General features: G+C 27.1%; 1 protein-coding gene across 11 annotated transcripts in view; it reads left to right on the top strand.

Moving 5' to 3' along the window:
• The window catches only part of LOC111622875 (complexin-like), a 244259-nt gene that overhangs the window by 198478 nt on the left and 26860 nt on the right, over positions 1-18921 (top strand). Inside the window, exons 1-2 of one of the 11 annotated variants that reach the window (XM_023365324.1) lie at positions 1077-1330; positions 2224-2322. The exons of 7 other annotated variants lie outside the window; for them this stretch is intronic. In XM_023365324.1, the coding sequence (XP_023221092.1) occupies positions 2307-2322 (16 nt within the window). In that variant the 5' untranslated portion in view covers positions 1077-1330; positions 2224-2306. Of the gene's footprint in view, positions 1-1076; positions 1331-2223; positions 2323-3662; positions 3899-18921 lie in introns of those variants that run through there. 3 more of the 11 variants (XM_023365322.1, XM_023365323.1, XM_023365326.1) reach the window with 3 other exon arrangements.

The raw sequence follows: 18921 nt of genomic DNA on the forward strand, positions 1-18921 counted from the left end.
CAACTTTAATAAAAATAATTAAAATAATTACAACTTTACAAAAAGAGAGAAGTTGCCGATCTTGCCCCTATACCCGGGGCAACTTCGTCAATTTCTCTCTTCTTGTAAAGTTGTAATTATTTTAATTATTTTTATTTCCAAACTGATTTTAACCAGTTCTATAGTAAGGTAACATTCCAATAGACAATATGCAAAGCTTTTTTTTCAGTTTACAGCAGTATTTATTACACAAAATTTAAGTAAAGCTTAACATGCCGATCTTGCCCCGATCTCCCCTATATTAAGTTTTATTTAAATAAAATTTGTCAAGAAAGCTTCTAGATATTCCACAATGGGAGTTTCATGTTACGAGAAAATCGTGCATTGGAGAGAGAAATAAACACGAGAAAGAACTTAAAAGTTACTTTTAAATTTGATTTAATATCCGTAGAAGATGTGTTTAAATATATTTATATAAAGTCTGGGTTTATTTAAATGTGTTTTATTCCATTTTTTTCTCTTATATTTCTTTTATTAAAGCCTAATTAATGGGTGTGGATTATGTCAATGCGTGTGTAGAATCTCAAATTTAATTATTTTATATTAAAATTTTTATAAAATTTAAAGAAATCAACGTCGTATTTTACTTGTAATATTTTTTAAAACGTACATTTTAATATTTTTATTATAAAATATTTAAAAGAAATAGCAGTATTTAGTAGAAAAACATGCGCTTGGATAATGGTGCAGGAATGTATATAAACACATAATTAATATGTTTATTAAAATAAATTACAATCAAAGTAAAATAATGTAGATAATTTAGTAATATGATCGTTAACAAAACCCTTTTATAACGCTACCAATCATTTAAACACACGTAAAAAAATGAAATTAAATAAAAACATTTTACGCTTTTTTAAACGATATTTTACGTTTAAATTTAATTTAATTTATAATATAATTATTAAATAATGTTACAAAATAGTATTTTAACAAATTTATTTATTTACTTATTCATTTAAAATTAATTAATATCGAAGATCGTTTAAAGCTGAAGATAGATAGGATTTAAGCGCAACTACGTAGAATCATCTTTGATTTGAGGCTTGTAATGACAATAAAATTTAAAAGACAATTATCCTTATTAAAATTAGCCCTTTCAGCTACCCAGAATTCCTTTTCCCATACGGCGCAAACGCTATGGGTTTGAACTAATCATGAAGAGGAATGTAAGGATAGGCGACTGGAAGTCCGGCGCCTGTAAATCCATCTTCTCCTTCTAACGATCATGTTAGACGAAGGAGAAAGTTAGAAAAGAAGAGGGAGAGGGCGGCGATGGACCTGTTAGGTAGGAAGTATTTAATCCACGTTATATTTTTCCAACTTTTCAAGATAATTCTTTATATATCCTAGTAAAATTAATTATATAAAAGTCGTTAACTTTCGTTTAATCTCATTACTAATTTTATTTTTATTACCGAATTATTTCTTAATTTTATGATAAAAATTCGCGTTTATTTTACGCATTTTTTTAATTAAGAAAATCAATTATTTTTACTATTTTAAATCTTGCATGGAGCAGTTAAACTTTTAAGCATTTCTCTGGAAGGGATGCGGAAGAGTGAAGGAAATTATGTTTAAATTCTAATTAATTAATTTAATAATTAGAAAATAATTAAGTTTACGTTATAAATTTGTCGTAAATATATCAATTCGACGTTTCTAGTATTAAAATAAATTAAAAAGTCGTCTCGTAAAATTGAAAGTTTATTCGGTTTTAACGCATTTATAGATATTATAGAAAGATTAATTTTATAAAATAGGATTTTTTTCTACCAAGAAATCGTTTTATCTATTTATTTTTCTGCCTTTTTCTTGAATTTTCGAGATAGAATTTGAATGAAATGTCGTTAGATTTATTGTATTGATCTCTTTTTTCTTTTGTATTGTGTTCGTATAAAAGATTTAAATCAAATTCTTTCGCTCGAAATATTTATTATAATGATAAATTTCGTTAGAAAAAATGACAATTGCTTCATTCTGCTAATTGCATTTTATTGTTTTTCTCCCCTTAAATCATAATTAAAGAGCAATACCAGCTCAAATTATCGAGAAAATTGTAAGTGCAATTAGCTATAATTTTGTGGAATTTTTATAAAATTTATACATTTAATAAATTAATTAATAAATAAAAATTAACTTCCTAACGCTTCTGAAGGATTTAATTTCATAAATTTAAAGGTAAACCTACGCATGTGTATCCTATCTCGCAGCGAACGTCTGTTTGTCTGACCCCAGGCAATGCTTGAAGATGGTATCAGAAAATGAAAATAAATAAAGGTTAATAAAAATTTCAAACATATAAATATGATATTTATAAAATAATTTAAACATTAATAACTTAATTTTGTTTTTTTTTTATGAAGATAAATCACGTTTTAATTAAGTTAATTTCAATTAAAAATATCTTCGTTTGAAAAGTAAATTTAAATTAATTACGAAGAAAATTATATTATTTAAACTCTTAATGGATCTGTTAAGTGGGTTCAATTTACAATTTGTAAATATAATTAAGGGCGAATCTTAATTCTAATTAACATTCGTCCTTAATTATATTTATAGATACAGGGACGTATCTTAATTCTAATTTAAGATCCTTTCCTGTTTTTTGACTTGATTATGTTTAAGTAAATATATTTTATGAAGGAAGAATAGGATTTTAAATGTATTTAGTGATTTATCTTCGTTGAAATACATTAATTCTGTTTAACTAAATCTGTTATGTCGATTGAAATGATTCAATTCAACCTTATATAATTTATCCCATTATTATCTTTGTTATCCTTGTTTTCCGTGTCTTAATGGATCAAATCTTAATCTCTTTGATAAGATATAATTAAGCAAAGATTATCTAACGATTGGAGATTGGAAGATTAATTCTCATTTCAACTGTTCATGCTCATTTATCTCAATAACTTATCATACGTAATGCTTTCCCTCTGTGGAAACCCAGTGTTAAATCTTTAAAATATCCTTGAAAATTCAAAATATAATGCTTAAATTTATGAATATGTGAGTGTGTTTTATTGTATAATCTTTAATTATTAAGAATTTATTAAGTTTTGTGGAAGATGCAAAGAAATCTCCACACGTTTCCTATTAAAATATGTATCTGTTCTTCCTTTAACCTTATTCCTCCTCATTATCTTAAGTAGTTTTAATAAAATTATTTGTATAAAGTATAATTTAATACTGGAATTCTTATGTGCATCGTTAGAATTATGTAATAATATACATAATATATGCATACACATATAATATACATAATAATTTACATAAAATAAGATACAGATATCTGTTTGGTAAGATTCCTCATATACCTGAAAATATGAGTATGAAAGTATAAATTTATATATAATTGCATGCAAATATAATATATGCAAGCATTTTACTATCTATTAATTTATAAATACATATTATTAGTTGAGATATTGCAGCATCTCTTTCTAGAGAGCATCCTTGATAATTATTAAATAATGTTACAAAATAGTATTTTAACAAATTTATTTATTTACTTATTCATTTAAAATTAATTAATATCGAAGATCGTTTAAAGCTGAAGATAGATAGGATTTAAGCGCAACTACGTAGAATCATCTTTGATTTGAGGCTTGTAATGACAATAAAATTTAAAAGACAATTATCCTTATTAAAATTAGCCCTTTCAGCTACCCAGAATTCCTTTTCCCATACGGCGCAAACGCTATGGGTTTGAACTAATCATGAAGAGGAATGTAAGGATAGGCGACTGGAAGTCCGGCGCCTGTAAATCCATCTTCTCCTTCTAACGATCATGTTAGACGAAGGAGAAAGTTAGAAAAGAAGAGGGAGAGGGCGGCGATGGACCTGTTAGGTAGGAAGTATTTAATCCACGTTATATTTTTCCAACTTTTCAAGATAATTCTTTATATATCCTAGTAAAATTAATTATATAAAAGTCGTTAACTTTCGTTTAATCTCATTACTAATTTTATTTTTATTACCGAATTATTTCTTAATTTTATGATAAAAATTCGCGTTTATTTTACGCATTTTTTTAATTAAGAAAATCAATTATTTTTACTATTTTAAATCTTGCATGGAGCAGTTAAACTTTTAAGCATTTCTCTGGAAGGGATGCGGAAGAGTGAAGGAAATTATGTTTAAATTCTAATTAATTAATTTAATAATTAGAAAATAATTAAGTTTACGTTATAAATTTGTCGTAAATATATCAATTCGACGTTTCTAGTATTAAAATAAATTAAAAAGTCGTCTCGTAAAATTGAAAGTTTATTCGGTTTTAACGCATTTATAGATATTATAGAAAGATTAATTTTATAAAATAGGATTTTTTTCTACCAAGAAATCGTTTTATCTATTTATTTTTCTGCCTTTTTCTTGAATTTTCGAGATAGAATTTGAATGAAATGTCGTTAGATTTATTGTATTGATCTCTTTTTTCTTTTGTATTGTGTTCGTATAAAAGATTTAAATCAAATTCTTTCGCTCGAAATATTTATTATAATGATAAATTTCGTTAGAAAAAATGACAATTGCTTCATTCTGCTAATTGCATTTTATTGTTTTTCTCCCCTTAAATCATAATTAAAGAGCAATACCAGCTCAAATTATCGAGAAAATTGTAAGTGCAATTAGCTATAATTTTGTGGANATTGAAATAAATTCGTGTTTAAGCATTATTTTCTTTTCTTTGTAACTTTTTATATATATTTAATTTAAAGGATTATTACAACTATTAATAACCTTCCTAAAAAGGACAATTCTAAACGGCGGCCATTTTGGAGGTTATATTTGTACGAATTTCAGCATAAATGCATACAAAATAACCCCAAACAACGGCAATTTTTTTTGTGTTCTCGTCAGTGGCCGTCGTTCAGAGGTTTGGTTATTCTATGTTGATTTGAATTTAAACCGCATTTCAACTTTTAAAACGGGATTATCTGGGGTTAAATCTAGTTTAATATACGCTATTAATGTTTTTACTCATAAATAAAATCTTTAAAGTAAATTATAATTAACGTTAAACATAAAATAAACTGGAAACATTAGACTTACGTACAGACTTACGAGTGATGACAAAGAATGCTTCGAATTTGAGGCGCATTTTCAGGTATTTTTAAAGAAAAATTGATGGTTTATTAATTGTAAATCTAATTAAAACGACTTCGTTAAGGTGCAGAAACGTTACTGATGTATTTAAAATAAATTATAACCAAGAGAAAAGTAAAATAAACCGGGAAATATTATAAAAATTTACATGCAGATTATTGAAAAACGACAAAGAATTTAAGGAGTATTTCGAATTTAGGACTAATCCCAATTTTAAATTCGGGATCATGTGAAAATAGACGAAGTAGCATGGCATTAAACAGCATTAAAACTTTATAAATACACCATAAAAATAGCTTATGTAATTATGGACTCTACAATAAACTCTTATAGAAGCTGTGCTATAAATATTACTTTAAATCCCTGAAAATTTATAAATATTCCTGTTAAATTTGCTAAGTATTTTTATAAAAATTCTCATAAATTTGTGCATTTTTATCTTACTTTAAAATATTTTATATAAGTTTAAAGGTCCTTTCATAGATCATATATATATCTGTTTACATCTTTTTTCCCTCATATTTTTATAAGTAAGCTTTTACGAGGCATTTATCCATTTGTCCATTATATTTGATAAAAGATTCATAAATTATTTGTATAAAATCCATCCAAATTTACATAAATATTGCGAAATTTTTCAACCTTTTTTTAAATACGCCCGCGATCGACAGATTGCTTAATCGTCTCTAAAATCAAACGTATTTATTCGAAGACTAGTAACCGTAAGTAAATATTTATACAAATTTCCATACAATTAACTTCTTCTTTATATTAAAATGTCAGAAATGTTAAGAGTTATTGCGTATTCTAGACAGAAATGGCATTTACTATATGTCATATATTATCAACCTTCTTTAAGAAGGTTTAAACGATTTTAATTTATATATAATTGTAGATTCATAAAATTTCGTATGATTAAGTAATAAACAAAGATTTAGTTGATGTATTCTATTGGAAAAAAAAGAAATCTAAGAGGTATATTTGTCAACAGAAACAATTGAGCATACGAATTTCAACGTACGAATGTATCCGCGAACTACAGGTTGAGAAACGTTTCTATTACAATTTTTCGTAAATTATCCGTTTTTATTCAAGGTTAAATCGATTAAGTTGTACATAAATTAATTTATAAAACAGAATTTAACACTATAAGCGAATATTTCCAGCTTTTTCTTAAATGTGTCCGCGATCTACAGATTGATTTTCTATCTCTCAGATTAAGCTCTTTTATACGAAAAAAGATAAATATTATTAAACTTTCATATAAATTTACTCACGTTTATCTCTTCTTTTATCTAAACAAGAATAAATATAAAGATTTAATAGGTATTTTAGACGGAAATGGCATTTACTATATGGCTGATCATATCAATCTTCTTAAACGATTTTCATTCATATATAAATATAGATATAAAAAAGTTCATATATGGTTAAGTAATAAGAAAAGGTTTAGTTGATGTATTCCACAGGGACAACAAAAGAAATCCAAGTGGTGCATTTGGCAACAGAAACAAATCTGTCAGGATCAACAAAAGATAAACTGAACGTAATACACGCTGACGAAAGTTGATCCATTCAACAATAGTAAAAGCAATTGCTAGACATTTATTTTCATCAAATACTGTCGAATAAAACGCCAATGAGAATGGATGATACTTGATAATAAAAAAAATAATATCTTAAATTGTTCATTTTAAATCCTACAAGGCTTTAAACTAATTTAAATATAATGAAAATATGTTTGTTTTGATAGAGGCAAAAATCCATTTTACTAAGCATTAATTTTCATCCTCCAGCATCCGTGATGCGGAGAGGATGATTAAGTTCTTAGCTCAAAACAAAAAAAAAATTGTATTATTTTCTCTTCTTATTTACTTATTTATTAATATAGAAACAACGTTTTTTCCAATGGAAAACAATCAATTGTTTTGCCACTCGATTCAATTTTTATCAAAGATAATCGGCTTTATATCCACGTAATCCTCCCCACTTGAATGTAAAATATTCAAATGATAGGATTTTATCTTATTTATAATGAACTTATTACGTGGGTTAATTCATATTTTAAACTTTAAATAACCTTTCGAAATGGGTAATTTAAAGATTAAAAAATTAAATTGTTTGTTTTATTTACATTTTAACCTCGATTTTACTACGTTTAATCCTGTAAGGAATCATCGTTTTCCTGTTAAGAAGCCTTATTTTTCAATTAGTAGGCTCTGTTTTCTAATTTGGAAGGTTCTAAGTTTATAAAATATATACAGTAGAACCTGTCTAAAACGTTTTAAAAGTCTGCTAAATCGGAGAAAATATTCGCCACCTCGCAGTTCCGGCTTACATGGGTTTTACTGCGCTAGATTATATAATTTAAGGAGCAGAAGAGAGTTAATATCGTGTAGTAGAGAGGGGTATATTTGGCATCTAAACATCAAGAGAGTTTCGTATCTTTATACCCTCTTTGATGCAAAAAATCGATGATGTGGAAGAAGATTCCTTTAGTAGAAAAGAACTTCAATTTTCCAAGATCTTCTTCTTACTTCCATGCAATCGTCAGCGACAGAAAATACGTTAGCTTTTCAATCGAATTTGGAATTTTGGCCCCTCCATTGCACTTTCAGATAGTATTTTCCGCTTCGATCATTAATAATTCTCAACTCTAAATTGAAATAAATTCACTTCTACTCTAACATGTTTACCGCATCTCTTCACGCATTCATCAGTTTTCAATGTATGAAGAGATGCGAGCTGATGATGATGATAACGATGATGATAACGATCATCTAACACTTTTATATCCTATGTATTAATGAAAACAACTAAATTTTCACGGAAATATATTTAATTTTCCATTACAAATTGCAATAAAACCTACGTATACCGGAATTGCGAATATTCTTCCTTATTTTAAGTCAAATATCAAGCGGTAAAGTTTGTATACGATTAACAATTTTAAATAATATTTTTAAATTAAGTATTTAACAACGTAAAAGGTAAATAAATTAGGAAAGAATATTTAACAAAATTATCCTTCAGAATCATTTTGTTAATGAAAACATCAAGTAAGTGATTTTATAATTGAATTTCTGCAGAAACATTAAGTAATTTATCATGTAAAATGAAAGATTTTACAGCAAAATTGTTTAACAATGAAATATTTTAAAGAAGAAATTTTTAAATAAAATATTAGGAAATCCTTATTACTTTCTAAGAGATTCCTGAGTTAATATTGAATTTCTTACGTCCTAATTATTTCATTTATGTGTAAAATTCTTTGTTAGATCGTTGGCTTTGTGTGTAAAGTTTTCCTGAAAATATATCCCCTTTGTTGCAAAGTAAAATAATTAATTTTCTTAAGCTTAGTGCTCATAGATTCATATTGTAATACCAGTCAACCCCCCTATAACACTGTTGATTATTCTGTTTTATATGAATTTTGTGTTGTACGAGTCACTTAGATTTTACAAATATGTGTGCAGGGCTGTGAACAGCTCACGTATTTGTAAAATCTAAATGACTCGTACAACATGGAATTCATATAAAACGGAATAATCAACAGTGTTATAGGGGGGTTGACTTGTATAAAGACAAAAGGTTAGTTAGTTAAGAGAGTGTTAAACTATATCCTGAAATAATTCTTTGAACTTCGACGATTGTTAAAACCTGAAAACTGTGTTTACCATTATCCTTTTTCCCGTGAAACTTATTAAAAATAGATACGTTTGCTTAAATCCTTCAGAAATTTATCTACAAATACTATCCTCGTGTGAAAATTCATGCAGAGATAATACAGTTTTGTTATATTCTTTCATATTCATTCGAAATCACACACTTTCTTATATAAACAACATGCCTACGAATGTTACAACGTGTGAAGAATAACACAAAATGTCGGGTGCAGAATGTCATCTAAAGTTGTGACCTCTTCAATTGGGTTTAGTTGAACGAACAAAACACAAAATAAAAAAAAAGTAGCCATAAAGAAAGCTACTCAGAAACGTCACTTCTTCAATTGGTGAACTTCTTGAATGAAGATAACACCAGAGAAAAACGTTGAACACTGGCAATTGACCTCGCTGTTTTGAAAGTAGCATGGAATAAAGAGAATATTGCTAAATTTCCACTCGAAATGTGTCACACACGCACTTTAGAACACCTTAAACGGAAAATAACATTAAGCTTTCAGCAACTGACTTCCACAATTCGTCCGTCTTAAAGTGAATTTAACGTTAACAAAGTGGCAACGTGTCAAAGTATATAACTCCAAAATTTAATTAAAATTTCAATATAAATGCTTAAAACTTTGCAATATAATTTACAAAACGTCATTGGCCGAGAAATAAACAATTATTCTTTCGGATTAATCAGCAAAAAGCAAAAAAAAAAAATAAAATAAAATACCTTGAAAAAACCGGTATTTTCAGGGTATTTTCACTGATTTTTTTTAGTAGTTATTTACCGAAATCACGTCACTCTCCAAGTGTTTTACTGTCATTATTAACAGGGAAGAGAAAAAAAAAATTTTTGGAGTGTTTTTTTTTTTTCCTCGAAAAATCACAATTAACTAAACGTAATTAAGCAAAATAATTAATTTGGTTTAAAGATTTCAGCATCATTCGTGATTCACAAATGAAAAGAATCAATGTTGACTCGAAACAATTGTCATCTCATGTCAATATTTATGATGCGTATAATTGGAAGAACTTTTATAAATTGAACAAACAATTGTTGAAGAATTGATTTTTTTCCTTTTTTATTCATTTCTTTCTACAATTTTCTTCTTTTCTTACCTTCAGAAATTTCTTATTTAAACAATTACTTTAACCAGATGTATTATGTACTTCATTAAAGGTTGTTATCGATCTTCTAGTGAGAACGGAAGAANATAGAATTTGACACGAATACTTCTTTTTGAATTTCCAAAATTAATTTTTTTTAAATATATATATATTTTGCTATCCACGAATACTAATATAATGTAATGATCTATTGAGAGAGTAGAGTAGAAAATCAGAACATCTGTTGTCAAGTATGAAGTTCTATGAAGTTCCAGAGCAAAGGATTTATCTTTTTTCCCAAAAGGAGTAAAGACAAATAGATAGTGAATGAGCCTTTAGAGAGATTATGTTATAGACAAACTTCCTCCATTTTTCTTTTTTTTTATTTATCAATTATATTTAGCTTCGTGCAGCACACTTATCCTCCAGCATCATTGATGTTCTACTTGATCTAATGCATAAAAAATTATAGAAATAAAAATGTAAGATATATTAAAATGTTATAATGTGTTATAATGCACATTGAGTACTTTAAAGTTCTTGGTTAGAAGACCATAAAAAAAAAATCCCGAATTATCTCAACATTTTAAGTTATCTTTATTGAATATTACCTTTATAGAGTCTGTTCCAATATTTTCATAAACTGTTAGATATTGCCTGTATCTATCTCAGATCAAACGTAGAATGGAAAATTTAAGAAAAATTCTTTATTCTACATTTAATCCGAAAATGGATACAGGCAATATTTGGAAAATTTGAATTAACCTCTAAATTTCAAATAAGATAATATAACACAGTTTTTAGTTGTAATTCTTAAATGATAAAAAGAAGGGGATCCTGTTCTGAAGAGCAGTACATAGATCTATTGTTTAAAATGAAACTAAAAGTTACTTTTAGATACCTTATAAGTACAATTACATTACGTTAATTAATAAACTAAAACTTTTCAATTAACACTGATATGCACAAAATCACAACTTTCTTACTTACTCCAGCAACATTTATTCTGAATTACAAATGATTCTTTTTCTGTTTCTCTTCTCTTTTTTTGAATTTTTTTGTTTTGTTGATTGTTTATTTTTTTATATATGTAATACCATTTTATTTATTTATTTTGACACTTGGAAAAGGCCAATGGCCATAGTGTTTAGTTAAAATAAAAATAGATAAAATAAATGTTTTCGGCTGCATTTAGAGGTCTTCTTCGAGTAAAATGCCGTTCCATTTATCAAACATTTGTAAAACAGAGAAACAGAGAAAAAGTTTCTTCATTTTTTCGAACGGCTTTTTACTCGAAGAAGGCCTCTAAACACAGCCAAAACCACTTGTAATTCAGAATAAACATTGACAGAATAAGTAAGAAAGGTATTATATTAATTAATCGTGCATATCGGTACAATTACATCTCCGAACGAGACTGTCGAGACCTTACCACAATCGTAGACGATACTAAACAGCAAACAAATCAAATATCAAAAAACCATACTCTACATACAGGGAGCTGGCAAATCCCACATTCACATTCACATCTTACCAAATTGTATATATATATATATCAATATACAAATATTGACTTAAAAGCAACATCCACCTAAGAGATAGTATTGATATTTCATACATTCAATTCACACTTAATATGAAGACTAATCAACAAAATATGTTATATAATTTGTTCTGCTCTATTTAACTAGTAAATACATTAAAATTATATTTTCTGATAAACAATTTTCTGGATTTATTCTCATTTAAAATGTAATATTTGAAGTAAATGAATACATTTTAATTTTCGAATAAATCAACAGTATAATTTTAATTTTAGTCATTTAAACTGAGTATATATTACACCACGTGAGAGTTTTATATACATTTATATATATAAATTATTATAATTTATATAAAACATTTACCTTTATTATAAGAATATGAATAATTTTCAATTTCTAAATATATTATATTCTTCTAATATGTAATAATTCGACTTTTAAATGTTATTTTGATCAGTCTTACTCGTTCCAACTCCTGTGTTTACATCAGAAAATTAAAAAGGCTTACAGTTTTTTAAAATCGTCGATGCGTGGCGCTTTTTAATTTTAGTTCAAAACTTCTTGTTTTTTTTTTTTTAAGTGGTAAATTTAATTAAGAATTTAATTTAAATTGCGATTTTAAATTAATATTTTCTGATATTAATAATATAATAATTGCGAAAATAAACGTAAAATTCTTATATAGATAAAATATTGAGAAGAGTTTGCGGAATGAGATATCGATCTACAAGCGAGAGAATCCGGGTTCGTATTCCGTATAAGATTTTAATTAGTTTTACAATATTGTATCCGTCTTTCGCTCGTATCAATTTAAATACGCTCATACAGTGATTGAAACATTGTTAACTGGTGATAACAATAAATTAAATCTTTTTTAAAAGTCTGCGACCACAAGGCTTTGGCACTAAGAACGCGTTTTAAGTAAGCATATTATGAGTTTGGTTAGGCCCACAACGGAGCGGCCAAGTGATAAGGGACGGGACACGACATATCTAGACGGACCGCTTTCCGAAAAATTTCGGGGATTTTTCGACCCGTTCGATCGAACCTCAGCAGTAGGCTGCCATCCAACTTCTCGACTATTCGGCCGTCAGTTAATTTAATTAATTAAGGCTAAATGACCAGCCACAATTTCATCCATTATGGGTAAAACTAATCCATAATGGGATTGTTTAATTAATCGGAGAAATTATCAACTAAATTTACGTCGGCAGAATAACAGAAAAATCATTCTCGCCTGCGGGCACTAAAAAGGCCATTTTTAGCAATCTCGTTATGAGTCTGATCAGGCAACGCTGTCAGGGACTAACCACCTCACGAAAAATTNTAAGGATTACAGTTCTTATAACTTAATTTTGTTTTTTTTTATGAAGATAAATCACGTTTTAATTAAGTTAATTTCAATTAAAAATATCTTCGTTTGAAAAGTAAATTTAAATTAATTACGAAGAAAATTATATTATTTAAACTCTTAATGGATCTGTTAAGTGGGTTCAATTTACAATTTGTAAATATAATTAAGGGCGAATCTTAATTCTAATTAACATTCGTCCTTAATTATATTTATAGATACAGGGACGTATCTTAATTCTAATTTAAGATCCTTTCCTGTTTTTTGACTTGATTATGTTTAAGTAAATATATTTTATGAAGGAAGAATAGGATTTTAAATGTATTTAGTGATTTATCTTCGTTGAAATACATTAATTCTGTTTAACTAAATCTGTTATGTCGATTGAAATGATTCAATTCAACCTTATATAATTTATCCCATTATTATCTTTGTTATCCTTGTTTTCCGTGTCTTAATGGATCAAATCTTAATCTCTTTGATAAGATATAATTAAGCAAAGATTATCTAACGATTGGAGATTGGAAGATTAATTCTCATTTCAACTGTTCATGCTCATTTATCTCAATAACTTATCATACGTAATGCTTTCCCTCTGTGGAAACCCAGTGTTAAATCTTTAAAATATCCTTGAAAATTCAAAATATAACGCTTAAATTTATGAATATGTGAGTGTGTTTTATTGTATAATCTTTAATAATTAAGAATTTATTAAGTTTTGTGGAAGATGCAAAGAAATCTCCACACGTTTCCTATTAAAATATGTATCTGTTCTTCCTTTAACCTTATTCCTCCTCATTATCTTAAGTAGTTTTAATAAAATTATTTGTATAAAGTATAATTTAATACTGGAATTCTTATGTGCATCGTTAGAATTATGTAATAATATACATAATATATGCATACACATATAATATACATAATAATTTACATAAAATAAGATACAGATATCTGTTTGGTAAGATTCCTCATATACCTGAAAATATGAGTATGAAAGTATAAATTTATATATAATTGCATGCAAATATAATATATGCAAGCATTTTACTATCTATTAATTTATAAATACATATTATTAGTTGAGATATTGCAGCATCTCTTTCTAGAGAGCATCCTTGACACGCATGGGATAAGTAAGAGCAGTGTTAAGGTTTAATCGATTTACCTCATTTGTTTGACGATATTCACTTAATTTTATGTATTTATTTTTATTATTATTATATATACGAGTAAAAATAAATATATTAAATACATCTTAACATTATAAGAACGTGTAAAATAAGTTAATTTACAATTATCTTCAACGGAAATAAACCTATTATACGGACGATTTCACTTAAGAAATATGAATTTTAATTAAAGATTTATATATATATATATTATTAATTATTGGAAAAATCTTGTTTATGAAAAATAAAATGATTAAAATAAATTATTTGCTTAGTAGTTCGTGAAAACTTATCGAATTATTGTAATTTGTCATCATAAATTTCTCTACCACACTGATAACTCCTTCAATTTATATATACATATATATATATATATATTAAATGTGTATTATTAAATTAAATTCATTTAAGCAAATATCTCACATTTAATCTCATTATGAAATCGCAAACCTTTAAAGTTACACAAAATATTCAATTAAGATGTGTGTTTATGTTGAGAAGTAGCATCTCAGCATCCCTCCTTGGAAAGAGGATTAGAATAGATGATGAAATTGTTTACAAATTAAAATATTCAAAAAATATATTATTATAATAATTATTATTATTATTATCTTTCATTTTTATTTTTTAGTATAAAGATATTTTAATTATATTTTCGAAAAGATTTTTCTTACACATTAAAATTCTTAAGAGAGGAGGGAAGTTAAAAAAAATGGCGACAAAATGTTAAGTTAGATGTAAACTGGAAATTGCAGCAGCAGAATAATTACAGAATTTCACTTTAAATATTTTTGTGTAGGGTTTGAACGTTGTTTTGCTTATTTAAATGATGATGATGAAGATAAAAATGACGACGATGATAATTTTAAATTTAATCTTTACCAGTAAGTAACTGGCTGAGTTTATTCAAATAAAATGTATTTGAATAAATCATCATCATCATCATCATCACTCTAATGCTCAACTCATTACTCAGCTTACATTTATTATTTAAGTTTATAAGGATTCGTTCAGCTAATGACGACGTTAAAAATCACAATGATGATGGGAAAGATGATATGTTTAATGATTAAATTTAATCATCGCTGATACGCTTATAGATGATTAAACTCGAGTCAGCTAAATCATCATCATTATTATCAATTTGAATTGCAAATAGTGCGGAATAATGTGGAAACAGTGATGATGATGTTAAATGAAACATCATCATCATCATCACCATTACCATTCGCAATTCATTTTCAAGTATTTACGATGAAACATCATCAATTAAAATCTCGAATTTAAATTTGGTCTCCTCTTCATCAATCATCAACTACATCATCCAAATTTATTTCAACCTTATCATCTCTTCCATTAATTCAGTAGACATTTTTACACTGGAGAAAATAATTAAAACCGCGAAACCCACGTGGTTTAATACATTAAATTTTAGTTTAATTAACAAATAGAGAGGGGTGGAGATAAGGGAAAGAGATTTCTACGCTTGCTTAAATACCACAAAGGGGAGAGGGGGAAGAGCCGAACGAGTGTTCGACCTTTAGCAATCCATCAGGCGTCGTTTCAGAATTAATGTCAGAAAGGTGTATCGGTTCCGCTTGAGATAAACCACACTGTGTGTACCTCCTCCATTTATTCTAAGATGTTGATCTTTGCTTAAACTTATCTTTGTCAACTCCACTACAGAAAAACTCAGTCGACTTGTAATTACGTTCTCGCTTTATCTATTGGTTAAAATAACTTGAACGTATCTAAAAGAACCGCTTTTATTGGTCACGTTTTACGTCTTCGGGGTGGGGAAGGAAACAAAAAGTTAAGTTCGACACTAAATGAAAATTGCAACAATAGAGTAAATACAGAATTGCGTTCTAAGTATGTTAGTGCAGTGTTTAAACGATATTTTATATATTTAAATGATGATGATGATGATGATGATGATGATGATGATAAAAATGACGTAATGATAACAGTTTAATGAGTAAATTTAATATTTTTAGTAAGCTGATTGTCTAAGGAAATTCGGTTGAATGAACCATCATCATCATCATCTTCATCATCATCACTATAATGCTTAGCTCATTACTTCAGCTGGCATTTACAATGTAAATTTATAAGGATTCTTTCAGATGATTTTCAGCTAATAATGATGATCATCAGCACGATGATGATGGAGAGACGATGTATTTAATGAATAAGTTTAATGTTTATTTAAATAATGCTTCACCGTGTTTCCCACTCCTGTACATCACTACACATCGTTCTACACTTGGTTACTTTTATCATTTTCGGGGTGGAGACGATAATTGAGTGGACCACCCCCAAAAGATCATTAAAATGTATCTTCATCGGGCTCGGATACGTTTCAGCGTTTCTTAACTTAATTAGAAGTGGATGAAATTTGAGTTGCAAGATCCGAAGACATGATACGAAGCAAGTGAAATAAAAGCGTTTAATTAGTTTAAAAAAAAAAAAATCCCCTTATTTTTGCATAATTATCGTGTTTTTTAATATATTTTTTTTATAATATATTTTGTAAATAAATAGAAATCTTTTAATTATCTTGGTATATTTAATCATGTTAGTTGCTGTAGGTAGCAGTTAATGATTGAGGGTAGTCTCTATACAGAATCAATTCTTGCATCCCTTGGGTTTGTGAAGTGGACATGAGACGGAATTAGCTTTGCTTAGCTTAATTATCTTCCCTTCTTCTTCTTCTTCAACCATTTCGCTTCGTTGTAAACAAATTGCTAAATGTTTTTTCTTGCATCGTCAATTAATATCTTTTATACTTATTTTGTAGATTTTAAAATGTTAAATCGTCCCCTAAGTTTTTATATAATGTGTTAGAATTGACATTAAACGCGAATGTTTTACTTATTTGGATGACGAAAACGACGAGGATGATGATTAAAACATTAAATTTATTTGTTAAATTTCAGTTTAAGGCATTAAAATTAACGATAAAACCGAATGTTTTAATCGTTTTGTACGTCACGATGATGATGACGATGACGACGACGACGACGACGATGACGATGACGATGATGATGATGATGATGATGATGATAAAAATATTAAATTTATATTTATATTAATTGTATTTAAACATAAATTTTTTCTTTATATAGATTAAAAACTGAGTAAAAATTGTTTTATAATAAGTTCAATAATAACGATATACGAGTAATAAAGTAACGAATTATAACTTTAAGGAGGATGATTATAAGTAGAATCTTTAGAATTTGTTTACAATTAAATTTAAGCTTAAATTCTATACTTTTCTCCCCAACTTAGAAAAAAATCAATTTATTTATTGATTCATTCCCTCAATGACATATCACATATCTCTTAAGTATATTTTGAAAGCTCTAACAACGTGAAATTTCTTTAAAAAGTCTTTCTCTTTATGTATTAATGACTGAATTTACGTAATGTTCAACACTAAAACTTCATTTTTAAAGTGCTGAACGGCCTAAAAGTAATCTTAAAGCTATAACTCATAGCATGTTACGTTGACTTTAAGATGGTGAGTGCTTTAAAATGCAATGTTTTGAAGTGTTCAACACCATAAAGGCTTAAAGCTATTTATGTTGAATTGCAGCATTTTTTAAGTGAAGCTTTAAAATGTTCAACATCAAGATTCTGAGCAATAAAGCTCAATATAAAATTCATTTAAAATCTCAAGTGTTTTTGTACTTTATTATAGATGCTCACCAGAAATCATTGAAATTCGTGCAAATTAATCCAAAAAATGTAACAATTTAATATTTAAAACATCAGTTTAGATCAACATTAAATTTGAAAGTTCATTTTAACGTTGAACATTGTTTAAAATTTCAGTTTAGAAGCTCTAAAGTTCAAGCTTGGTTTACAGCCTAATGACTATTTAGAAGCTCAGTTTAACACTTAATTCTATTTAAAACTTCAGTTTAACTGTTCAACGAATGAACATTGCTTTAAAAAACTCAGTTTAGAAACCCAATAAGTGAACATTAACATTTAGAACTCGAACTTCTTTTAAACTTTCGAGCCGATTGAGCAGAAAAAATGTTCGAAACTACGACCATTTTTTTAAAAAAAATAAAGCAAACCATTAAATTAAACAACCGAATTTAATATTTATCATTAAATTACTTTCCAAAAAAAACAAAATATTTAAATTTAGGACAAAATTATTACGTAAAATCGAATATAAATAAAACTCAATTCTCTTCTTTATATGTACAAAGTTAGTGGTAAACATGTTACGTATGTACTGTACTGTACTTCAAGTATACAGTTTATTGTATATTTATACGTTTCAGAACATGGAAAAAAGTAAAAAAATAAGGAAGAAAATAAAGGAAAATTCATTTTTTCCCTACTATTTTTTTTATCAAATACACATATTGCATATTGTTCCCGTGTAATTCGAATATTACAATGCGTGGCTACTGGATACAAAATTCGATTTTGTGCACGGCCTTCTTGAATAACTCAATAACGCTGTATTCTACAGTTGCAGATTGAACATTTCTATTGTATTTCATCTGCATTCGCTCGTAATAAAATATTAAATGAAAAAAAATAAATAAATAAAATGTAGCGCTGAAGAGATAAATGTGATGTTTTCTATGTTGATGTATGAATTAATCTAAAAAATAATCAATTTTTCAAGGTATTTTGAGTAAAAATATGTATTAAAATTAATTAGGGAAGTGTTTTTTTGTGATTTACAGAAACATTTATGCATATTTACGTTGTGGGAGAGTATTTTTTTTTTTTTTTTTTGGAGAGCTTTGTCCAGCGACTTATTGTGTCGCTTTTGAATTATAAACTTTAATCATTAATTAAATTGTGTATTTAAATATATATATATATATATATTAGTGTTTTAATAGGAATAAAACACCAAAATATTTATATCTTTTAATGCTATTTTCGTCGAT

Source organism: Centruroides sculpturatus, unplaced genomic scaffold (genome assembly GCF_000671375.1).
Source record: "Centruroides sculpturatus isolate CEXI.00-Female unplaced genomic scaffold, Cexi_2.0 scaffold290, whole genome shotgun sequence".
NCBI lineage: Eukaryota > Metazoa > Arthropoda > Arachnida > Scorpiones > Buthidae > Centruroides > Centruroides sculpturatus.